Raw genomic sequence first — 16,703 nt, 5'->3', positions numbered from 1 at the left:
CATAATAGTAAACTGTGGTTTGGGGTGAGCTAAATGCGGTAGAGAAGGGAAGAGCTTAGGCAGGGTTATTTTGGAGATCAAAGTAGTAGAATGGGTTTGGGATGAGTCAGAGTGGGGATGGAGGATAGATTGATAGAGATGTTGGGGAGACAGAGTAAGCTTACGAGAGAGTATTTTTTTTTTTAAAAATTAAAATTTAATTGTATTTATTTAATTGTATTTATTATTATAATTTTTTTTATCTAGTACAGTAGGACTAGAGTAATAAATATATAGATATGTAAATACATAGTAAAGGAAAAATATTTGTAAGGAATATAATGATGGGTATAATAATATGAGAAGTAAAGTTGTATTGTATAAACACAGACTTCAAGATTTGTAATATTTGATTTTAATTAATAAGTGTACTTTTCTAACATTCATTTATCTTTCCTCAATTTTGTAATTGTGAAATGCTTGCTGTTAAATAGTTAAGATATCATTAGCTCATTGTAATATAAAAAAGAAAGCAGGGATTCATAAGTACCTAATATAACAGCTTATCTAGGAGCTATCCAATGACATATGAACACGTGAAGCATAGAATAATATACATATGTATATGTATAAACACACACATGCACACACACACACACACACATATATATTCATTTAACCGTGAGTAAATATACATTTGTTAAACAGGCTTAAAGAGTATGTGTATAATGTATTATTATGAAATAGTAACTATACATATTTCTTAAAGAACTATACATATATACAATATACACCTAATCAGATTATAAATATTTATCAACTCAGGCATATGAAGACAATTGCTGTTTGGATATGAGGGTTATGAAGGAAAGAGCCAACTCTTGAGTAGTCTTCTGAAGACAAGATAGTTGTCCGTGGATGTTATATTTGGGGGTAATGAATTCCATAGTTTGGCTGCTTGAAAAGAGAAGGATGTACCACCTATTGTCTTTTTCTTGTATGGTGGTGTTTTAAGGCAGGGTGACAATCTTGAGCGGATGTTTCTTTGTTGAATGTATTTGGTTATTTTGTTTCTGATGAAATGTGGCCCTGTTCCATGCAGAGCTTTGTGAGTGATACAAAGCAGCTTGAAGGTGGATCTTCTGACAACCGGTAACCAGCGTAGTGCTCTCAAGGCAGGGGAGATGTGGGCTTGTGGCTTTACATGTAATAGTAGCCTGGCAGCTGAGTCCTGAATATATTGTAGTTTCTGTAGTGTATTGTAGTGTATGTTATTCATTTGTCAATCCTCAGCATATGTCCACCATCTTTAAAGCAAAATTCTTCCCTTCATTTCTATTGTAAAAACACTGTCACTATTTTCCCTGAGTAGTATAGTTCTATAAAACACCAGCATGGTAGGGCCAACCTTTTTATACAATTGGCAAGATGGCATTTAGGTTTTCTATCCAAAGGTATCTTGCACTCACTAATGCACTGCTCCTGTTCAGAGAGGTTTACCCATTCAAAATGTTATTGCTTAATGTCGCGGAGCAATAACGGTGATGTGTAGTTCTCTTCTGTTAGGTTACGTTTTTCGTCCAAGTGGTGTCTCAGTAATGGTGGAGACATATTCAAATTTAACATCACCATCCTTGCTCCTCGATAGTAAGCAATCAACATAATGGAATTGGTCTATACCTAATTGCCATATATAACTTACCTATAAGTTCTTAGTATACGGTACTAAGGTGTACCCAGGGCCTGTAAGGTAAAAGTCAAAAGTGTACTGCAGCACTCATTGTGCAATCCACTACATTGACAATGTAAACATGACTGCAGGCCTTTCACCAGTAGCCTGACTGTGCAGGTTTAAACTACAAATTTGATCTGTCAAAATAACCCCTTTTGCAGGCTTAAAACCCTTGTTCTGAATATTTAGAAGTCACCTATAAGTGAAAATTAGCGTCCATCAAGACAGAGTGCATGGATGGTATTTAGAAGTAGGACATGTAAGGGTTAATTGTAAACATGTCCTTACATTGGCTAGCACCTCAAAGCTATTTTTATGGTGGCAGGGTAGGCTATGGCATAGGATACCTGGGATCCATTATTAAATTTAATAAATGTATCCCCACTTAAGAAACAGATACAAATATAATTTTTGACTTTTTGAAATATTTATTTCAAGCTTAATTCACTGGTGAAATTGGATTTGTAAAAAATATTTTGAAACAGAGACTAAAAGGCACCTTTCTCCTTCTATGCAGTCTCTGGAGGTTAAATCTGCATTTTGCTCTCTCCCGTCTGCCAGACAGTAATTGAATGAGGTTTGAACTTGCTCCCTCGACGTGGATGAAAGGGCCTGGGTATGGGAAGGTGTTGTGCTCTTGACTGGATGGCCAAGTACTTGATAAACGTGAAAGAGTCTTACCCTGTCACAAGCAGATGTAGCTAACTGCCAAGCCTGCTCACTCTGTTCTCCACCCAGCTAGACCAGCTTCCACTTCTGTGGTCCTCTTGATGACACCACTGTGTCAGATCCTGCTGGAATGATAAGAACTGTATGACACTGATGGGTTCCAGCATCTCAACAGGGTTTTTCATATGACATTTGTGACCCATTGCAAAGGAAGGGAGCAGAATGCCAAAACAAGTTGGTTTTATCCATTGTCTGTTTGCTGAAAGCTCAACATTGTCCCACCAGACTTCTGTCTTCTGTATTGGGGAGAGGGGCCCAGGGACTGTCTAAAACTGGATTTTAGTGTTAGATGTGAGAGACCACTTCAATTACAATAGTGTAGTCCTCCCTCCCCTATACACAGACACCTAGCCCTTAGAGCCCATATTTAGTGTTGCCAAAGACTTTGGCTATCTTGAGAATTCACAAAGTGGGTAGGGTTAGCCCCTGGAACCTTTACCCTATTGGGTAAGGTGTCACAAGGAGTCATTCCCACCCACTGGTACTTGCCCGGCATAAATATGGCATCTCCATGCACTCACTTCAGAACACTCCTGGATGTGTGGGAGATCAGAAGTGGTCCGATCCTGCTGTCTGAGATGTGTAAAGACTGTACCTTCCGTCCGTTTATACCCACATCAAAGAATTGGACTCCACGTTCCAAACTGCTGGCCTCCTGTTACAGCTGCAGACACACAACCAGATACAAGTACACTTATCATGCAGCTGACCGGTGGCAATTGGACCTTGACTGGTCCCTACTGTTGGCCTCTGCCTGCCACTCTGTGAGTCTCTGAATTACTTAACTGGGGGGATTTAGAAATGCACTCCTGTGGTGAATTGTGACTTAAAGGACTAAAGATATAATGGAAAATCTTTTACCAGGACAAACCTGGTTAGTGTATATGACCTGCACGCTATTGCTGTCAGCAGATCCTGTTCTACTGTGAACATTGACTATAACTGGCACTTTGTGCTTCTAGATGCTATTTTTATTTTAAACTTTAAAAATTCATACATCTGGTTCCCCTTGCTAGATTATTGTCATGTTGGTGTCATTTTGTTTATCGAATTTTATTGTTTTCCTAATACATTATAGAATTGTTATTGTTTTGTATTTCAACCTTTTTACTCCTTGAGGGCTGCATACATTCTTAACACATTGCCTCTAAGTTCCACCTGCCTGCTCTGTGCCATAGGTACTGGGGGCTGACCTAATGTATATTTAGTGACTGGAATTGATGACCTTGAGAAGCATTGCGATTATTACTTGAGGTGGGAATTTACCCACACCCCCAATTAATAACCCAGTTTCTTACACTGCTAATCTAACATTTGATCAACAATGTTTAAAATGGGTGCAACATAGGAATTAGGATCATACGCATACACCTGTAAGCTCCAAACATAATTTTCTACTTCATTTAAACAAGTGGGCATTCTTATGGATGCACTCTGGAGGTTTGGATGGTAGCAGGATGAAGATGAAGTTAACACCCATTAAGCCTTATCTTTTTTAAATGTTGTCTTTACCCTTACCTTCACATTTAAATGATTGAAGTTTCATATTGCGGCCTGTTGGAAACCTGCACCATTTACCTCAAGTTTCTCATTGGTTTTGTAGGAAGTTGGCACATGTTGAAAACAACAATGTAAAGAGCAATAAAAAGACCTTTATGATAAATCATGTATCGTGATAATCATGCTTAATCCAAAATGGACATCAGTCTATATTTGTGGAGATGCACTGTCTTTTGCCAGCCAACTGTATAATGGGCATGATTCACATGAATTTCTATGCACCTCCATTGCAAATTATCCTCTAAGCATGACTGGCACAGAACAAGTGTTTGTAGGACCAACACATAGAAATTGCTACCATGGCAAATCTTTTACTTACTACATATATCATGCTGCAGTAAGTATGTCCTAATGAGGGATGAAGGCTAGAGGGTTGGCCATCATAATGGTGGTTATCACATTGAAGGTATCAACAAATGTTTCCAATACGTCTTGCTCCCATTTGCAAATGCAACTATGATTGAAAAATCATTGGTAAATTGTTTAAAAATCAAAGCTCACTTGATAATTTGCAGTCAAATGTTTATTGGAACTTTGTTCACCCATTGTCAAACTGAAAAATGCCATTCTATTTCAGGTTTTCAGGTGTCTTCCTAGTGATGAGGTCCATAACATGGATCATCTACGGGACTTCATAGCCAAGCCAGGGCTGGCAACAGAGGATCCAGTTAAAGCTGTAGAAGAACTACAGAGGATTCGAGGTTTCCTAGTTCAGTTCCCCTTTTATTTCCTGGTTAATGAAAACTTGATGCCTTCTGTTGGTACAAAGGAATCAATAGTTCCAGTGTTTGTTTGGACATGATGAATCCACAGCAGCTCAAATTTCATAGACTAATTCTCAGCAAAAGCAGAACGGTCTGTTTACATATCAATTTCAGAATCTTCAAATGATGAGCCTTTTATCTGCGAAGAAAGTTTAAAGTTCTTATCTGTTTTGTACATCAATGGGGAACAATCCATCATAAACTAAGGGTTTGACACCTCAGGCTCTTTAACAACTCAAAATCAATTCCTTTCAGTTACTTATGCCTTTTGAATATATTTTTCTTTATTGAATACCCAGTCATGGCATATCTATATTTCCATTAAAATGTTGCTGTCAGCTGTGATCCACATTTTATATCTTGTCACTTGACCTATTTGTAAATGTAGTCATTTAATACACCTTGTGAATCCACTTTCTTTTTCTTACACATGAAGCCTTGAAACAGCATCCATGCATTTTTTTGCACATAAGACACTCTAAAATCACAGAAGGAATTTCAATATTATGAATATCAGCAAAGTGCTTTTGATTCTCTATTTTTTATAATTAATTGTTATTTCTTTGTAACTAGTGCACAAAAGTAGTAGCACTGTATGACTTATTCAGATTCTGTATTGAACTTGGACCCTACATCATATTTTGCAATCTTAAATTACAAAAAAATCAAATTCAAGTACTGCAGTGAATATCAAAGCAAATGATTGACCCATTGGCATTTAATCATTTAATTGTTAAAAGTGATAGGTGTCCTGACTATATGAAGTGATAGGTGTCCTGACTATATTGTTTCTAGATATATGCACTGTAAATAGTTATTTATTAATTTAAAATGTGTCTTTCCCACATTGTTTGAAAAACATTGATTTTACAGAAGAAAAAAATCGCAGGTCTTCATACTCATAAAGGATGATTTTGTAAATCTATTTTCTTCCTAGATTGTTCCAGATTTAAACCTGCTTCACTGTAGAATTGTTTTTCATGTTTCAATAATGTGAGTTATAAACACTAACATTCCTTTATGTAATTGAGGATTGCCCATTCATGTACATAATTGCTGCTATAACATATCACTGTCATACAATTAATTAAGAGTACTTTGCAATAAAGAATAGTTCCAATTGCTGGTTCAATTTGGCATAGAAAGTACACATCTTTCAAAATTTAATGACTTGATAGTATGTCTGTGGATGGTATTTCTTTAATACAGAGCTCTAGATATTCTTAAGAAGAGTGCCAAACTATTTTACCTTTATCATGAAACAATTTGCAAAATCAAACCTCCTAGGATAACAGTGTCCATTTATTGTCTGGTTTTATTACCCATTAGTCTCACTGTTTCTTCTCTTCATTTTGTTTTTTGTATAATTTTTCTTATTATTCATGATCTCTTGAAGCTGATGACCTTTCTTGAGCAACAAAACAATGCAATTATTGTACAGAACATATGCTTGTACTAGAAGAGTGTTAAAATATATAAGCAGTTCGCCTTCTTGCCATGCATTACCCACTAACTTCTACACAATCTTCAGCATAGGAGCAAAAAACGTTTGGCAATTTACTTAATTTTGTTACAGTATCCTCTGCATTAAAAGCAAACACTTTCTGCATTCCCAGTTCTCCAGACGTTGTTCACATTGCATGTGGAAGTGTAATATTAGACAGAAACCAAATGGTGTGTAAATATGTTTTTTGGGCAATTCGGGGAGGGAAGCAGTTTTACAAACTTTACATTCTTTGTACTTTAAGTTTAGAGCAGAAACATTGACCACACATTTACATGTCATTGTTTTCATCTGACAGAAAGCTGTTGACAATTGCCTTTTGATGAAATAATACCACTGCTAGAGACTATGATCTTTAGATTTAATTGCAAAATATATGGGTACTTCAACACAATTTACTTGTAAAGTCTTTTATACCAGGGCTGAAAGTGCTGTCTTTCTTACATTACATTACAGAACAGTAGGTGTTATTAATTTTCTAGGTATGCTGATAATACATATAATATAGTCTCTCTTGTAGAAGACATTGTCCAGTGATTTCATTGAAGGCAGGGCTATTGTACAATATGTAACACATTTTAATTAAATTGTGTTACAGGAACATCTAATGAATATTATAATAAAATAGTTAGATAAAACTATATATACTGTTTAATATAAAGTACATAATTCTTTTTTATTAAGTGTACATAGTTTTTGGCATCTTTAGCAAATATTTTCTCTTTTTACTTTACTTTTACGCACAGTACATCGTTGTAGTGGTACATGTTAGGCTGCAACCATTTGAAGTGGCCGGAAACTATCATTTTATTGTCAATTTAATTTCCTTAGGTATTTGCAGGAAAGGAGATTGGTTCACCTCAATTTCATCATTACAGTATAGTAAGGTGATTTCCTTTGAATCTTTAGATATTTTCTTACGCCGTCCTTTGAAGAATGAAAGGAATGTTGAGATAATAAATCAACTAACAACACAATTATTTTTATGAATTAAAAACCGCTCAATCAAGAACTCATATAGCATATGTATTGCTGAGTACTGATAATAAATTAAGTCACTTCCAGGAAAATATGTGTTTAACTGCAAATTGCACTACTGTGAATTACTCCTTCTATGAAGGCTATGAACTAATTGCTTTCTGAGTTTTCTTCACCTACACTCTTCTTCCTAGTTCACAGAGACAGCAACACTAGTTCTTGTTTAAATGAAATGAGTATAATGCATTAGTTCATTTATTAAATATAATTTTGATGAATATTGGTGTGGTTTCTGTTTTTTTGTAGGAGACCAATTTTACAACATTTATATTTTCAGGGGTTGGTCATAAATGTTTCTCATTATTATTGGGAATAGTGATTTGTTTATCTCTCACTGTGGATACTCATTCTGATGCCTTCCTTTGGCCTACTCATTTACTGAATGTGTTTACTTGTATGTTAGCTTTGTATGGATCATACTACATGGGAATTCAGCAAAGGACATGTAAGGTTTTTGCTCTCTAAACCAACTTCTAATTAAAATAATTCCATAGACATTATCATCAATATGTCCTGCTATATATATTGTGGTTCAGTATCTTTTTATATAAACAAATGGCACTTTTCACACTAAAATGTAATCAGAACATTATGTTTCTGTATTCTGTGTTTTGTTTCTGTGGATTCTATAAAGTGCTAGGCTACCCAGACACTATTCGTATTGTTACTGATAACAAAGATTCCATTCTGAAGGCTCAGACATGGTTGCTCATGAATTCAAGCCATTCATATCCTAACATTCCAGGCTTAATTTGGCTACATGTGAACTGTTGGATCTCTACAATTAGGCTTACATTTTCTTTGGTATGTGTTAGAGTTAACTTTGCTAAATCATGAGCTGAATATTTCTAAACTAACACCATCCAAATTACCAGTTCATCAGTGTGGTGTCGCTATATCATCTTGCCTATTATCCCTGTAGTCCTTGTTCTACTTATAGTGTGCAATGCCTTCCAGTTCATATGGATGTCACAATGATTGCTCCATTTAGGTAAAACAAAAATTAACAGCTGTATTTGGGCTTCTGGTGTGAGAATCAGGCTGCAATATAAGCCCAACGTAGGTGCCAATAGGACTTGTCACGGCTTGTGGGAGGAAGAAGGAGTGGGGCAGTGCGGCGCGTGGTGGTGGTGGGAATTAAGGGAGGAAGTAGAGCGACTATGTAAAAAAAAAAAAAAAAGTACTTGTTTTTGCCGCGCCCTGTCGCCAATACACCACTCCTCAGATGCAGGCTCAGGCTCAGGCTCCCAGCCTGCCCTGCGTTAAATCCTACAGCTGCTTTCATGCTGCTAGCAGCATGAAAGCAGCTGTAGGATCGGACGGAGCACCCTGGCTGGGTGCTCAGATGCAGAGTGGGAACCTCTGCCTGCTCTCTCCAACCTGGCAACGCAGTGCTGGGTTGGAGAGCGCCTAATGCGCATGTATGTTTGGCAGGCCCGAGAAGTCCGGTCAAACATACATCTCCCTGTCCGTCATGGCCGTGGACCCACCCCTTTTACAATAATAACATAATAATCATAATTTATTATGATTTTACTGTAAACATTTTGCAGCTGCTGGTGCTGCTTGGGGAGGCGACGGTCCCCTGCCCTAGCAGAGGAGATGCCCCTGAATAGGACTTATCTGGTGGACTTGTGAGTGTCGAAGACTGATATTTAGATATCTAATCCCCACAAGGCTATTTTTTAGAAATATGGTAAATAAGTAATATTTAAAAGAGGCATGACTTCCAACTATTCACACGCAACCTTAGGTTTGCATATAAAGTCAATGAAACCAACATCTACCCTCAAGTTATCACCTAAGAAATACCCTCATAAAAATTCTGAGAAGATCCGTGTTAGAAATATTCTTGACATCTAATATTTTTATGCTGAAATGTCCTTCTTTGAAATATACCACATATTCAAATGAATCCTTATAAATTTGTTATTCTGGTGTAATATTTGTTTTTGTAATACATGTTCTACACATAAATGTTCTCTTTGTACTGTATACAGTAAAGTTATTTCATTATAGTTACAGTAACAATCTAAATAACTGAAAATGACACCTTGTAAAATGTAAACTATTTAAAAAATAATACATGGACGAATAAATAAAGAGATCTGCATTGATTTTCAGGTCTTTTGGGAGTCTGCTTTATTTCTGAAACATACCCAGATTTATTTCAGCATCCTCATTTAGTTATTCCCATTTTAATTGTAAACCATGCATCAGATGGACAGCCAAAAACAGACATGAGTCCACAGCAACCTGTTTTGTCTGACCTTCGGATAAAGTTTGCCATACCAAAGATCAGAGGCAGGTCTCTGAATTGTGGTGTGTTTTTTTTTGTTATTTTAAGAATATCAAGTTTATCTCATCATTGACAGTACATACAGAACACATGAAATGGATTTGCCCATGTGTGCTTTTACAAAATACTATTCCTTCTTTCTGCTGTTCGTCACACTTGTGGGTAAGCAGGCTACCCTAAAAATAATACCATCAAAGATCCACCCTCAGAACATTAAGTGACACCTCTTGTGTGCCCATCCTTGCCTTTGTAGTATGAAACAACTAGTAACACTATGATTAATGCTTTTTGACCACTGAGCTTAATTTCTCCCCCTAGTGTAATCTGTCTTGGAACAGCAACCCTGCCTTTGTACTCCTGTGACATATTACATGTAGGACAGCACGGCTAAACAGTGAACCTTAAATATTGCAGAAGATGAGCATAGTTTAAATGAACTCCTTCTTATTCCAACATTCATACCATGCATTCAAGGCCATGCAAAACATAGAATGTCACTGTGCTAAGTAGCAAAAAACAATAAGCGTGAACCAGTATGCCCAAACAGACCCAAGAATTGATATACTGTCAACCAAGTCTCTCCTGGACTCATTCATAAATTAAGATAAATAATGGGGTAATTAATTATCATGTAACAATACCAATGTGGAAACATGCTTAATGGAACAATAAGTAATTTGAGTGCTTGCAGTGACATTCTTTGTTTAAAAAGAAAAATTATACACTTTACTTCTAATCATTCTAGATCATAATAGATTTTGACTTAAGATCACAATGTTTTGATGGTGATTAAAGTGCATATGTGGAAAAGTCACAAAGAACAAAGTGCATGAAAAGAGTGCATAATATACATTGTGAAGTTAAAACAATACATAAAAGTAACAGTGTAACATTTGTAGGTAACAGTCATGTATGGTTCAGCAATCTTCAATATAGTAGTACACGTTTCGACTTCTGTGAAGAAATTGAAATGGTCAGGCTCAGGATGAAAATATAATTGAATCCCACTGTAATATTATACAAATTAGTGGCCAGCATGGACCAAGGTGACTGATGAAAGCAAAAATCTGTGGAATAAAGAGTACCTCTGCCAGGAGTCGATTTTAGATTAAGGTGTTGAGTTTGAATGGAGAATAGTATAATCGGCTGCTAATGTCAGTCTTGCTGAAAATTGGAACATGCTGAAACGCTGAAGAGGTGCCTTTGTTTTTTCATAGTTATTCACTGACTGGTACGGCTTTTTAGGTGATAACAGACCTGCAATTTAACCAATAGATAAACATGCAAGAACTTGGACTCAATCAAAACGTTGAAGGGCCCTACTCATTTAGCAGGCAGAACCTAAATCTAATCTATCCCACAGCATCAAAACCACAGCAATCTCTTTACAGGACCAAGTATGATCTGACACTGCACAGTCACTGACTTACTATCCAACCTTCAAATAGTTTTCCAGCCTGCAACCGTTCCCATTGAGAGACTCTTTCTGTCAGACATTGAACAACATAAGAGTGATATCTTTGAGAGTGATTACAAAGCCATTTTATGTGACAACCATAAACCTGTGCATCCAGACACAATTCTAAATTACACTCATCATGCCATTCCTGCCACAATGGACGATCAAGTGCCCACAAAATTCAAAGAAATGACAACCGTCACATAAGTTAACAATGAGAGGTTTAATTGAGATAAGGGAAAACCTAAAAGAACAATCATAAACTGGAATGGCTATAACTAAAAAACTTTCCAGTTCTCATGAATTGTCGGATTCTGATGACTGACCTCTGCCGACTTGCCATAAGAAAATTAATGACACATTATCCAGACTACAGGATACAGAGAAATGGGCAACAGGGTTAGGAAAGGAAGAAACACTGGAGAGACTTTCCCCCAATGAACTGCAAGTTACCAGTAATTTGGGCATATTTGATAATAATAGTTAAGAACATCGTATGTGCTCACCATTTTTAGATACAGGGAGGCAGCATTAGATGCTCAAATAGTAATTTATTGTAAGTTGAGTCAAGCTGCAGATGCAATGATAACTACAGGATATGGACCATTATGAGAGGTGCAGAGGGGAGGGGAAACCTCAGGAACCAAGAGAAAGCAAGAAAGATAACAAGCAGAGGGAAGGCGAGGTGCAAACTGAGTGAAAGCGGAATAACACATGAACTACACTTATTCAGTAATGAAGACTGAATTTCAAGTGGCCTCATACTGTCTAGGCTAAGATGACCCAGAAGCAGAAGTTAGCACTGACACTGACCATCTTCGGTTGAAACAATACCTCTCTGTGAGCTTCACCACACGATCCATTTTAGTTTAGGAAACACAGCGATAATGCAGAAAACTCGAATTCTCCTGGATGCCACAACCACTGGTCTCTATTTCTCTGCTGATGAAGGACTTTCCCATCCAGAACTTACAAAAAGATTCAAAGCCCGTTTTTGAAGGTCTGGAGACACGTTGATTATCTTTTTGTCAGTGCCTTCGAACCTGAGATGTACGGTAGGTTCTGATAAAACAGAGGTTAAAATCACATAGGACATGATGAAAAATGCATACTTGTGGCCATCAAACATAAAATTAAAGTTGTCTTTGGTAGTCTCCTTATTGAAGCATTGAATAAGACAAACTCAATCTTAAGTATTTTTCGAGAACTGACTACTCGAGCTGTGGTAATACATAATCCCACTGCTTTTCAGTAACATTGTGAAATCTCCTATTCTTGCAATCAAAAGTCAGATATTGGATCCTGGCTTATCTGGAACTGTAATACCTTCCCCCCTTCCTACCCTTCCTTACTTTCAATGCCATCGTCCCACTCAGTCCCATAAATATAGAAGATTTAATAAATGGGCACTAAAATTTAAGGCTCCAATTTACAGTCTTAGCTTTATACAGGATATTATTTATAACATTTCCTTTAATCTCTGGCCTCATTAGTGCGTCATCTCTTGACATTAAAAGTTCAAACACAATGGAAAGTGGTATCTCGTCCTAAAACAATACCAGCAGGCAGTGAACGTCCTGAACAATGACTCCTAAACAACGATTATGTCTACAATTCAAGAGTAACCACGCTTGCCAGACCAACAACTGCCTTATTCTCTGCCTTAACCACGCATGTGTTGAACTACGTATATGCGTGGTTACGGCAGAGAAAAAGGCATAGCGGATTGGGAGAGGATGCAGTCAGGTAAGTGGGCTTAGGGCATGGTTGGGGGTAGTTTTTAGGGGTGGAGTAGATTAAGGCCTTGGGGTGGGGTGGTCGGGGTAGTTTGGTTTCTAGGGGCGGGGTGAGGGGATCAGGCTAGTTCGGTTTTTAGGGGCAGGGTTTGGGGGATCGGGGTAGTTTGGTTTTTAGGGGTGGGTGGGGGGATCGGGGTAGTATGTTTTTTTGGGGCAAGGTGGGGGGATGGGGTAGTTTGGTTTTTAGGGGTGGGGTGGGGTATTCGGGGTAGTTTGTTTTTTATGGGCATGGGTGGACGTCAGTTGTCTTTAGGGCAAGTGGAGGGTCGGGAAGGTTTTTGAGCTCAGGGTGGGTGGGGGTGTTGGGGTAGTTTTGTTCTTCGGGTGGGGTGGTGGGGTCAGGGTAGTTTTGTTTTTAGGGTCAGGGTCGTTTTGTTTTTAGGGGCAGGGTAGGGGGTCGGGCAGTTTGGTTTTTAAAGGCAGGGTGGGGGTCAGTTGTTTTAAGGGCAGGTGGGGGTCAGTAAATGTTTTAGGGCTCAGGGTGGGTGGGGGTATCGGGGTAGTTTCAGTTTTGGGGTTGGGGTGTCGGGGTAGTTTTTTTTTTAGGAGCAGGGGGTGGGGGTCGGGGTAGTTGTTTTGTTTTTGGGGGCAGCGGTGGGGGATAAGGGTAGTTTTGTTTTTAGGGGCGGGTGAAGGGGTCCGGGTAGTTTGGTTTTAAGGGGCGGGGCAGAGGGGTTGGTTGTTTATAGGGCAGGTGGGGGGGTCAGGACGTTTTAGGGGGTGGGGGTGTCAGGGTAGTTTTGTTTTTAGGGGTGGGTGGTGGAGTTGGGGTAGTTTTGTTTTTATGGGGTGGAGTGGCGGGTCGTTTTTGTTTTTTTTAAAGGTGGAGTGGTCAGGGTAGTTTTTTTTTTTAGGGGTGGGGGTTAAGGTAGTTTGGTTTTTAGGGGTGGGGTCAGTTGTTTTTAGGGTGGGTGGGGGTCAGGGAAGGTTTTAGAGCTCAGGGTGGGTGGGGGTGTTGGGCGGGTGTGGAGGGGTCTGGGTAGTTTTGTTTTTATGGGCGAGGTCTGGTAGTTTTGTTTTTAGGGGCAAGGGGTTGGGGTACTTTTGTTTATAGGGCAGGGTGGAGGGTCGGGGTAGTTTGTTTTTTAAGGGTGGGGTGGTGGGGTCGGGGTAGTTTTGTTTTTAGGGGTGGGGTGGGGGTTGGGGTAGTTTTGTTTTTAGGAGCAGGGGTGGGGGGTCAAGCAGTTTTGTTTTTAGGGGGTGGTGGGGTAGGGGTAGTTTGTTTTTTAGGGGCGAGGTCATTGTTTTTTGGGTGGGTGGGGGGATCGAAGTAAAATACTTAACTGCAATGTTTAAATAAGTCTAGACATATTTAAACATTGCCTTCTTTTTAAAATTATTGTGAAGAATTCTGAGGGGGGGCAATGATTTTTATTTCCCAACTGGGGGGAGGGGGGAGCAGAATTAAAAAGTTTGGAGACCACTGCACTATAGAGTGTCTGGAGCCCGGGAAGGAAGAACAGGGACCTAGTGCACTTCAAATGCCTCTTTGAAGTCTCCCCCACTTCAAAGGCTCAACTGGGTATTAGTACTGGACTCCAAATCCCACCATATCAGAATGCTGCTGGAACCAAGAACATTCTGCCAGGAGGAAGAGCTGCTGTGTTGCCAGGATAAACTGCTGCTTTGCTAACTGCATTGCTGTGTTGGCCTGCTGATTGCAGTGCTGTAGGAGGGACTGCCATTATGCTACCTGTTTTTTTGTGTTGGCCTGCTGCTTTATGCCTGGGAGTGAGAAGGATTGGACTTGGCCTCTACATCTTTGAACCCAAGTTCTCTAAGGGCGTGTTGGCTTGTCTTCTTTTTTTAAAGACTTGGGACCATCAATGACTTCCTTCAACTCTGCTTCTGCTGCTAGACTCTGCCATCTGTGAGTCCTGCCCTTCCAAGAGGTGCCAATGCAGTCCTGGGGCTTGAAGGTGAACTCTTCAGCTGTTTTTTGGCAACAACCCATGCAGTGACGACTTTGCACCGGTCAGAACCAACAGAATGCCTTTGGACATCAATGCAGTGCGATTTGACAACAACGTGGGTCCCCACTGTGAGGCTCGATGAGGACACTATAGCTGACTGCGTGAATTGAAACCAACGCATCAAGTCTCCGACGCTTGCTCCATCCCAGATACTTTTTCAGCAGATCCTGCCTGGGTCCTACAGCTAGCCTGCCCTACGTCACGGTTGGCCTGACCTTTGGATTTACCCTGGACTAGTGCGACCTCAAGTAACCTTTTAGCACAATTGATTTATAAGCACTATGTTGCAGGTTATTTAAAAAAAAAAATCGTATCTTGTGTTCTACGTATTGGATTTTTGTCATTGTGCTTTTGTTTTACTCAGATAAATATTCTTTATTTTACTAAACTGGTGTGGAGTCCTTTTTGATTGTGTTGTCACTGTTACCGTAATTTAGGTGTTGCTCAAATACTTTGCACTTTTCCTCTTAAGTTCAACATGACTGCTCTGTGCCAAGCTACAAGAGATTGAGCACCAGTTAATTTAGGGTGTGTATTTGACTTACTCTGACTAGGACTGTGGTCCCTACTTGGACGCTGTGCATACCTCTGCCAAATAAAGACCCAATTTCTAATAGGGCTAAAGCCATAAGCTTTAGAGAAGTCATAAAAGTTGAACTTCAAAGGGCGGTGAACGTAGAAGACTTGGTAGGTAGTCTTGTTTCAAGTTGGATTGTAACTTCTCTTTATGTTTTTTATCAACATTTCTATCATAATGCTACTAGTGCTCAGAAGTGACCCAGATGTGACAATTTTAGTGCTCTAAAAAACCCTTTAAAAAGTACATCTGACTGCTCTGCCTAATGACATTTTGAAAGGTGTTTTTTTTTAGCTGTTCAATCCATACATAGCTTCCAACTTCTCATGTGTTTATCCTAGCCTCATGACTGGTAAGGGCTTTGTATATATTCATGTCTGTCTGTACAAGCTAACTATATAGCAGGAATTTAGTAGAAAGGCAGTGATGCATTGTGCAGGGTGTTGGTGTTTAAATAGCAAACACTTAGGATGGTTAGCTCATTGGTGTAAACCAGACCCGTGAAACCCCTTGCTCTCAGTGAGTCACTTCCTCTCCAAAATACTTCTGTTTCCTTCATTGTTAACAAATGACACTGAAGACTGTCTTTAAGATGTTTTTTTAAATATTCAATAAGCATGAAGAATACAAGTATGAAACATATTCTGTCACCAGTCCTATACTCTATAAACTGGGGAGTGCATTTTTGCTGTTGTTTCTTCGCTGTGTCACAACTTGGACACATGTCAGGAATTCCTCCACCACACTTTAATCATCTCTTGTAGGATTTACTGCAAATACACTCTCCTATTGAACACACAGGCCTACATGGAATCTATTTGGATGCAGTGATACCTCTGTACTGGTAATTGCACTGTATCGAAATGTTAAGTTTATTATGAATGAATATACCCAACTCTTCCTTCCTCCTAAACTCTCAAGTCTGAAGTGATTGCAAACATTTTCACTGATGTTATGGCACGTGTATTGATAGGTTAGTGACAATGACTTAAGATTGCAGGGTAGCTTGGCTTCCTAGGCCTTACTTTTATACTCGTAAATTCTTCTTGACAACATTGATTTGGCAAATCCTAGGAGTTTAAGATTGAGGGCCCGATTTTGATCTTGGCAAACTGCCATGCTCCACCAAGGCGACAGAGTAGTAACTAACCCAGTCACGCTGGCAGAGGTGCCACCTGCCAAATTTTGAAATGCACATCAGCGCGGTGGACATTTCAAGGATTTTCAGGAACCACCATCAAGATGGTTGCTGCTGATGCATTATAACATTGCGGAAAGGCTCCATCGGAC

At 39.0% G+C, this 16,703-nt stretch overlaps 1 protein-coding gene across 2 annotated transcripts in view; it reads left to right on the top strand.

Moving 5' to 3' along the window:
- PLD1 (phospholipase D1) overlaps positions 1-7,882 on the top strand; it is a 370,963-nt gene extending 363,081 nt beyond the window's left edge. The window contains exon 26 of one of the 2 annotated variants that reach the window (XM_069213037.1): positions 4,578-7,882. In XM_069213037.1, the coding sequence (XP_069069138.1) occupies positions 4,578-4,802 (225 nt within the window). In that variant the 3' untranslated portion in view covers positions 4,803-7,882. The remainder of the gene's footprint in view (positions 1-4,577) is intronic. The other variant, XM_069213036.1, reaches the window with a different exon arrangement.
- Positions 7,883-16,703: the final 8,821 nt, after the last annotated feature.

Source organism: Pleurodeles waltl, chromosome 11, assembly GCF_031143425.1.
Source record: "Pleurodeles waltl isolate 20211129_DDA chromosome 11, aPleWal1.hap1.20221129, whole genome shotgun sequence".
Taxonomy (NCBI): domain Eukaryota; kingdom Metazoa; phylum Chordata; class Amphibia; order Caudata; family Salamandridae; genus Pleurodeles; species Pleurodeles waltl.
Note: the sequence above shows the minus strand (reverse complement) of the source record. Positions and strands in the feature narration are given on the sequence as shown.